Source organism: Emydura macquarii, unplaced genomic scaffold (assembly GCF_026122565.2).
Source record: "Emydura macquarii macquarii isolate MOO-44397 ecotype Brisbane River unplaced genomic scaffold, CSIRO-AGI_Emac_v2 contig_2365, whole genome shotgun sequence".
Lineage (NCBI taxonomy): Eukaryota > Metazoa > Chordata > Testudines > Chelidae > Emydura > Emydura macquarii.
The window spans coordinates 4189694-4198007 of NW_027132502.1; the positions used below are offsets into that span (position 1 = coordinate 4189694).

Below are 8314 nucleotides of genomic sequence, written 5' to 3' on the forward strand. Positions count from 1 at the left end.
CAGGGAGCCCCCCGCGGCAGGGGCACTGGGGAACCAAGCGCTGCTGTGCTCCTGGCTGAGGATGTCAAATGCCCCACTGGAGACGGGCAGGGGGGGCGTCCGTTCACTTGGAGAAGGGACCCCATTTCCTCCTGCCCCTGTGGGCTGGACGGCGCCCTGACCCGGCCGGGCAGCGATGGGCACTGGCTGGGCAGCTGGCTGGCAATGACCCCTGCCACCTGTGAGTCACGTCCCCCCCCAGACGGGCCCCCCCTCCTCCCAGGAAAGCTGTCGCTCCCGCCTGCCCTCCGCTGACCTCTCGGGGCCAGCGCGGTGCCCTTTGCGCTCCAGCGGCGCCATTGTCCCCGCACAATGGGGGAGATCCGGCTGGTTGGGATGACAACGATGGTGGGCGGGCGGGGGGGCTCTGGCGGGGGCCGCTGGCGGCCCAGCTGCAAAGCGGAGCGAGGGGCCGGGGAGTTTGCAGAGCAGGTGCCCTCCGAACGCCGAGGGCTCAGGCACAGAGCCGGGGCCTGCCCGCAGCCCTCAGCCCCTCGGCATGGCTGGGCTCAGCTCCCCGCTGTCTCCCTTCGGGCACCTGACGCGGGAGAAGCACATCCAAGCTCTGGGGAGGTCCCCGGGGAAGGAGGAGGGGGCTCTGGGCCGCCGGGCCGGGGGGACGTCCCCCAGCCGGGAAGGCACAAGCCGGGCTAAGGAGGCCCAAGAGGCTGCGTTCGGGAGGAGCACGGAGCCGGCTCGGCGGGCGGGAACCGATGCCCCTTCCGCGGCTGAGTTCCCTGGCTGTGAACCCGCGGGCCGGAGGCATCCGGGAAGCGAGCGGAGTGAGCCTGCCGGGGAGGACGTGGTGGAGTCGCCGCCGGGCTGGCGGGGCAGGAGAGTCTGGAGACGGAGCCCGGAGCAGAGTTTGCGGCGGGTGGAGGAGGATGAGGACGTCGCCCCGCCGGGGCTGCAGGTGCTGGCCGGGGTTTCCCAGCTGCGCGTCACCTCCCAAGCTGGGCCACGCGGTAAGGTCCTTGCGAGGGCCGCGGCTTCTCTCCTCCCCGTGGCGCCCGCAGCGGTCATCCCCTGCCTCCTCCTTACCAGAGCCCTGCAGTGATCCCAGCTGCCCCCGGGACCGGGGAGCTCAGGGAACTGGTGGCAGGAGGGGTGGCAGAGCCTTTCACCCCCCGCTCGTCTCTTCAAATCAGCCCAGCAGTCGGGAGCGAAAGCTGGTGCTGTCTGGCGGTGGCTGGGGGCCAGGTACAATGAGTTGGGGTGGGGGGTTCAGGTGAGATCCTGGGGGGCCAGGCCCCCACATCACAACAGCCAGCACCGCAGGCTGGGGAACGAAGGGCGAAGAGGTTCCCAACTCCACAGGGGCCATCTCCGAGGGGTTCAGATGGTCCCAAATCAGCACGGCCCAGTCCAGTGCCAACTGGAAGCACAGAGGAGCAGGAAGAGGGGTGCAGAGCACCCCAGGGGCCAAGGGGGGGAGGCAATGAGGGGTGTTGGCGTGGCAGGGTATGCACCAGGGAGCTGTGTACTGGCGCAGGATGGGGATGTCAGCCCCGTCGCCGGGCTGGGTGCTTCGTGGGGTCCTCTCCCGGGAACAGGGCCAGACGTGCTGGGTCTCACGCCACTCAGCCCGGCTGGCCACAACACTTGGGCGTGCACTGGCCCAGGGCTGCCCCACCCCCCAGATGGGCCCTGGCGACGGGGCCATGAATGCCCCCAGCCCGTGCCCAGAGGCGCGCTGCGTGCCAGCCCTCCTCGACGGATCGAAAGGCGCGACTCTGGCTAGCGGCATTTGCTGCTGGCCCAGGCCTGGCGCTAGCGGGATGGAGCCGGGGGGGGGGGGGGGGGGGGGGGGGCACAGCTCAGCCGCTGTGACTGTTGCAGGGTTCGCCGGGGACCCAGGGAGGACGTACGTGGTGGGCACGGCGCAGGCAGAGAGGCTGCTGGTAGCTATCGAAGGTAACTGATCCCCCCGCCCTGGCCCGTTTGCCTCCTTCATTGTCACCTGTCACGGAGGGAGGGGCACAAAACCCACCCAAGTGGGGGCAGGGGTCTGGGTAGGAAGCCATCCCCCGCCAGCTCCCCCCCGCAGCAGCGCATGACCCACGGATCCTGCTCATGGCCCCTCTGTTCCCACCGCCCGGAGCTCTGCCTTGGCTCTGGGCGGGGAACAACACAGCCCCCCCCTCCAGTGCACGGGAGCAGCCCCTGGCGGCCCCCATGCCCCCAGCAGTGGGGCGCAGGGTCCCCGCCGGCTGCCCGCTGCGCGGGGCCGCCCGGTCAGCACCGTTCTCTGTGCCCACCGCAGAAACCAGCCGCCTGTGCCTGCAGCTGTGCGGCCCTGCGCGCGCCTGCCGCATCCACCTCCGGGACCTGCGGGGCCAGGAAATCCTGTGCCTCCGACGGCCCTTTGGGGCGGGCACCAGCTGCCTCGGCGGCTGCCGGACAGAGATGCAGGTGTTCGCCACCGGCGACCAGCTCGTGGGCAGCGTGCGGCAGAGGTGAGGGCGCCGCAGGCTCGGGAAGGGATGGCCGGGGCAGCGTGGGGCAGCCAGGGGCAGCGCCTCCCTCTGAGCCACCAGGGTTTGGCCACTGGCAGGCTGCGGGAAGTGGCCGGGGTGGGGCGCATGGACCAGCGATCAGGCCCAGTCCGGGGCCCAGCAGTGCAGCCCAGCGACTCCAGCTGCCTGCTCTGGCTGGCGCGGGAGGCTCCCTGCCCTGCCTGGCTGTACCACGCAGCTTGCTCTGTGTCTAGGTGGGGCGTCCTTGCCCACCTCTGGGACGTGCGCGACCCCCACGGCGCCGCCACCATGAGGATCCGAGGCTCCTGCGCCGCCAGCCGCTGCTGCTCCAACCAGGAGTTCCAGGTCAGGCGGGCGGGCGTTGGAACCGGGCAGCGCGGCTCACTGGGGCACCTGCCACGCACAGACCGTAGACGTTGGGGGTGGATGAGGACTGGGGGAGGAGGGAGGCTTTGACTGGTTTCCACTGGATTGTCCACACTCCCTGGATAGCAACACAGGCGTCTCATGTATCATCCACCCCCACGCTGGCAGGTCCCCTCCTTTGCCACGCGGGCTGTACACGGTGGGGGACGCTGGGCAGGAAGGATGGGGACAGAAGGCACTGGCGTAATGTCCACCAGCATACACGCCAGGTCTGGATGCTCCATCCCAACCAGGATGCAGCGGGACTGGGAAAGGCTCAGAGACGGGCAACAGAGATGATCCAGGGTATGGAACAGCCTCTCTGCGAGGAGAGATTAAAAGGGCAGGGACCAGTCAGCTTAGAAAGGAGACAACCAAGGGGGGTAGGGTGGAGGTCTATAAAATCATGAACAGTGTGGAAGAAGGGAAGAGGGGGCGTGTTATTTACCCCTTTACGTAACCCAAGAAGTAGGGTTCACTTGATGAAATTAATAGGCAGCAGGTTTAAATCAAACATGAGAAATAGTTCGTCACACAGCGTGCCGTTAACCTGGGGAACTCCTTGCCAGGGGATGTTGTGAAGGCCAACAGAATAATAGGGTTCAAAAAAGACCTGGAGAAGTTCATGGAGGACAGGTCCAGCCATGGCTATTAGCCAAGGTGGCCAGGGACACAAACCCATGCTCAGGGTGGCCCTAAACCTCTTATCAGAAGCTGGGAGTGGAAGATGGGTGGATCCCTCCATGCACCCTGAAGCTCTGGTACTGGCCATGGACAGAGACAGGACACTGGGCCAGATGGACCATGGGCTGACCCAGTAGGGCAGCTCTCGTGACGATGCTAAGTCAGGATCTCAGCTAGAACACCTCATCGGGGACGTCTCCAGCCCCAGCCCCAGCCCATTGCTAGCAGGGCCCTGGCACTGAGCTGCTCGTCCTTGTCCTCCCGCCCAGGTCACCTCCCGCGCCGGCAGCCCCGTGGCCGTGATCTGGAAGAGGTGGCTGGGTTTCAACGAGGATTGGAACATGGACCACGAGTTCTTCGGGGTGGACAGTAAGTAGGGAGCGCGGAGCAGCGTCCATTTCCGGGGAGGACAGGCCGGCTGTGCTCTGGGGGGGCGCCGAGGTGGGGCGTGCGTGCCCACACGTCAGCGGGGCTCAGAACTGGCCGCGCTCTCCACAGGCCCCTCCCTCCCCCCAGCAGGACAAACTCCTCCACTGTTTTGCTAGTGAAAGTTCCTGGTGCATTTCACCCTCCAAACAGGCCTGGCCCGGGCACAGTCACTGTGGAGATGGGCTCTGGTTTAATTTCCTCCCGTTCCCCCCTTCTCCAATGTCTGCCCCCAAAGCACCTGAGCTCCAGCAAGGACGAGGGAACGGGCCTCACCCACAGAGCAAGCCACGGGGCAAGCGCTGGGACGGTGGCTCAGGGCCTGCTGTGTCTAGGCCACCCAGAGACCGGAGGGTCTCCTCTCGGACGCCACGAGGCCTGTGCCAGGGTGCCCAGCCTGCTGCTGGGGGAGAAGAACAGCGCCCGGCAGAAAAGGATGCAGCCAGGACGCTCGCCCCGGGGGGCAGCAGAACGTCCCGTGTGGGAGCAGGGCCCCCAAACCTGCTGTGGCGGGCAGTGGGGCAGTTCTGGGGCCGGGAGGGCGCTGGCATCACCCCCTGTACCCGGAGCGGAGCTGTGGGTCTCCCCACCCTCTCTCTGTCAGTTTCAGCAAAGATGGGGGCCGAGGACACAGCTCTCCTGCTGGCGGCCGCCTTCCTGCTGGTAAGTGCCACCCGCTGACGCCTGCCGTGCGCCCGCTCTCCGCCCCGTTCACGCCACCCCCTGGGGTTCTGCTGGCCCTGGGCCAGGGACCCCCCCCTTCCAGTCCTACCCCTGGCGAACGACTGGAGGGGTCAGGAGCGAAGGGGCCTCACCAGCGACCCCTGGCAGCAGGGTGCCCGGGCTCAGCTCGCCTCTCGGCGAAGGGCTGTGTGGAGGGCAGTGACGTCTCTTGGCTGCTGCCTGGCATGACGTTGCTCTGCCCACACTCACCGCCCCACGCCCGCCAGCTCGCTGCCCCGGCTCCCTTCCGGCGCCTGGTGACACGAGACCCAAGGCAATGCAGCCACCCGCCCTCCCCTGTGCCATCCTCCCCGCAGCGCCCAAACCCGGGCCGGATTCGCTTCGCCCCTTCCTTGCCGTCACCCCTGCCCCCCACCTCTCCCTGCAGCTGGCGTTTCTCGGCATGTCCTTAGCCCCCCGGCTTAGACGGGCCCCGGCTGCCCGGCGCGCACTGTCTCCTGTCCCGTCTGTGCAGGGCTGGGCGCGCCGAGGGCGCTCCACGCAGCGGCATCCCTGAAGCTTTGTCGTGAGCAGCAACCCAGAGCCGCTCAGGCCTGCTGAGCCGCATGAAGGCTTTTGCTTCTCGCCACCCCCAGCGGGAGACATGTTCGCCGCACACGCCGACTGGTCAGCCAGTCCATCCAGTAGGAGGCGGCAGCGCGCCCCCCGCGGGGTGCAGGGCTCGGTTCAGACGCACCCGTGGATTCTGCCCACTTAGCGGGCGGGGCGATGCAGCCCCACGCACCCCAGACAGCAGCCTGCGTGGGCTGACCTCACCCCAGGCTTGGCCGACCTGCAGATCCCCAGCTGGGGGTGGGGGTCAGTCACCCCTAGAGCCCCAAGTGCCTGCTTGCGGATCGAGCCGGGCTGGCCACGGAGCTCTACTGGGTGGCCCGGGCCCTGCCGTGCCCCCAGTGGAGATTCAACATCCTTGCTCCTGCCTGGCCCCCGTGGGGATCGCTTGGATCCTGGCCGGCTGGGACCGGTCTCCCACACCTCCCAGTGCTGAAGATGAGGGCGGCTGCAATCCGCTCCACCCGTTCAGCGGCAGCTGCTGGGCACGGGCAGGTTGGCAGCGCTCTGGGGCGTCTGCCCCTCTATTTTATTTTCCCATCTCCCGCTTCGATCTTTGTGTGGAACCCTGGGACCCCGGACGTCTGGAGAAGCCTGTGTTTGTAACCCCGTCTGGCTGTTTCACAGAACTTCATGTTCTTCGAGATGAGCTGAGGAGGCCTAGAAGAGACCAGCCGTGCCAGAGTCAGGGGGGCCAGACCAGCAGTGGTAGCCTGGGCTCCCGGAGCCACGGAAATCCCAACAGCCCGGCACAGGATCTCTGTCGGGGCGGGATGGCGCTCAGCCCCTGGTTTTGCACGTGTTGCTTGCACAAGGCAACTGCTTGTGCAGGAGAACCTGGCGTCTGACGTGGTTTCTGTCTATCTTAGGTGCTCGCCTGGCCCCACCACCGTTGTGTCTGAGTGCCTCACAACCTTTAAAGCAGCACCCCTGGGAGGCAGGGCAGAGCAATTATCCCCCTTGTATAGATAGGAAACTAAGGCACAGAGAGGCTAAGGGATTTGCCCAAGGCCACACAGGACATCTGTGGCAGAACAATCACCGGGCCACCCCCTTCCTCTCCCATTTCACTGTGAAATCCCAGGCAGCCGCATGCGCTATTTTCACACCCTGAGCTCTCTGGTACCCAGCTCTGGGAACCCTCAAAGGCCCCAGCATCACAAGGACAAGCAGAAGAAGTGAACAATTCAAACCCAGCACAAGCCTTGGGTGCGGCACGAGGCAAACCCTCCCGACACTGGGAAGGACGAAGGAGCACGCCAGGCTCAGATCACACACCTACTGGGCACTGGAAACCACTATTTCCACGGCCTCCCAGCTTGCCCTGTGTGACTGTCACAAGAAGTCAATGAAACCATAAAATCAGAGCCCGGAGGAACAGGTGTCTGGGGGGTTTCCCAGCTGACTCAAGAGTTTACTCTGGGCTGAGAGCAGCTGGGTAGGTGCCTGTGGAAGCGGGAGGGTTTGATGCAACCCCCCCGCAGAAGTTCTTTGGGGAACTGGTTCCAGCTTGTTCCAGAACCACAGGGGTCGACTGCGCCATTCCGAATCAGGGCTGCGTGTGCTGGGTGCTGTACAGACGTGTGAAGCCGGGATCCCCACCTGACAGGGCAGACCACTAAATGCAGGACAAGATGCAACGAACAGGTGCAGCAAGACTAGCAAGAGGAGGTGGGGGGTCTTCATGGCACTGTGCCAGGGACCTGGAAAGGATTCCCTCTCGGGGCAGATTTCTCACCTAACCAGACCTCACCTGGCCAGCCCTGCCCCACGCAGCTTTTCCTTTCCTTACCAGGGTGCGTAGCTTCTAGCACAGACCCTGCGGAAGCACTTGGGGTGCAGCAGTCTAGAGGGGGGTGTGGAGGGTGCGGGTCACCCTGAACCCCACACGTGCAGGGGAGAAATTAACCCGAGGCGTCTAACACCAGGACCCATGCTGCTCAGAGAGCCCTCAAACAGCTCACCACACCTGCGCCAGCGGCAGCCCTGTCTTAGAGAGGGGTAGATAGAGCTGCAGAGTCCCCGGCGCTAATCAGTGGCAAAGCCAGGACACCTGGCTCCTAATCCCCTGTGAGGGGGGGGTGCCCGACCCCCCAGGAAAAGTCATGGTTAGCCTGTTCGCTCCCAAAGCAGAGCACAAACCCAGCAGCAGTTCAAAAGGCTAAATGCTTTCAAAAGCAGCTCCCCCCCACTGCAGCTGTTATACTAGGATTCCCCAAACCCTGGACATGTTGTGCCCAAGGCCCTTACCGGTTGCGGTGTGGAGTGCCATCTCCCAGCCACCTGCCTGCTCCAGCCCCTGCTCCACATGCAGCAAAGGCAGATTTTTGCCCCTCCCCCCCCAGGTGAAAGGAAATGATGAATTTCCCCTTTAAGAAAGGGAATTATGGGTAAATTGCCAGGCTTATAAAAGGACAGCTCATCATGTGTGCAACAGAATTCTTTGGGTGTCTCATGGCCAGGGCTGGCCTTTCAGTAGAGATGAATTAAATTTCCTTTTAATAAATGGAGAATCCTGGGTCTGTCTATGATAAGCTTTCTCCTTAAAGCTTCAGATAACTTCACGGGCCTGGGAAACAAGAACTTCTGGGCCCTCATTCTGCCCCGCCCTTGGAGAATCACTTCACCTGGCGTCTGTGCTATGGGGATCACACATGAGCAGGGGTGGCAAGGGTGAGTGGATGTGTTCGGTATCATTACCTGAAATCCTGGGCCCCTTTCTCTGCGTACCACTTCGATGGCTTATTTTTGGTCTAGTCCAATCCCAGCGGGAATAGACAACCCCCCTTGTGGCAGCTCAGCTGGGTGCCCCTTCTCTACTAGTAGGAGACCCAGCATTTCTCCAGCAGTGCTCCAGCACTGTTTTCTCCCCCCTGCTTCAGCCAGCTGACAAGAACTGATCAAACACAGCACGTAATAGGTTTCCTCATTGCATGGCTCCTTGCATTAGCTGGCTGGAAAGTCTGGTTCTTCCACGGGCCAGCACG

General features: G+C 64.3%; 1 protein-coding gene and 1 long non-coding RNA gene across 2 annotated transcripts; one reads left to right on the forward strand and one right to left on the reverse strand.

Annotated features, from left to right (window-relative positions):
• Positions 1-406: 406 nt before the first annotated feature.
• LOC137161660 (phospholipid scramblase 1-like) lies at positions 407-3186 on the forward strand. Its single transcript, XM_067561042.1, has 4 exons — positions 407-1004; positions 1879-1953; positions 2303-2495; positions 2750-3186. The coding sequence occupies exons 1-4, from the start codon at positions 539-541 to the stop codon at positions 2970-2972; spliced, it is 957 nt and encodes a 318-aa protein (XP_067417143.1). The 5' UTR covers positions 407-538; the 3' UTR covers positions 2973-3186.
• On the reverse strand, positions 2579-7667 carry LOC137161661 (uncharacterized). Its single transcript, XR_010922150.1, has 2 exons — positions 7578-7667; positions 2579-3243 (listed from the first exon to the last, which is right to left on the reverse strand). It is a non-coding gene; the product is annotated as an uncharacterized lncRNA (long non-coding RNA).
• Positions 7668-8314: the final 647 nt, after the last annotated feature.

Bases quoted from the DNA above. Each gene is read 5' to 3' on its own strand.
- LOC137161660 (XM_067561042.1), top strand. From the start codon at position 539: ATGGCTGGGCTCAGCTCCCCGCTGTCTCCCTTCGGGCACCTGACGCGG. The intron at 1,005-1,878 runs GTAAGGTCCTTG...TGACTGTTGCAG, and splicing joins CTCCCAAGCTGGGCCACGCG to GGTTCGCCGGGGACCCAGGG. The intron at 1,954-2,302 runs GTAACTGATCCC...TGCCCACCGCAG, and splicing joins GCTGCTGGTAGCTATCGAAG to AAACCAGCCGCCTGTGCCTG.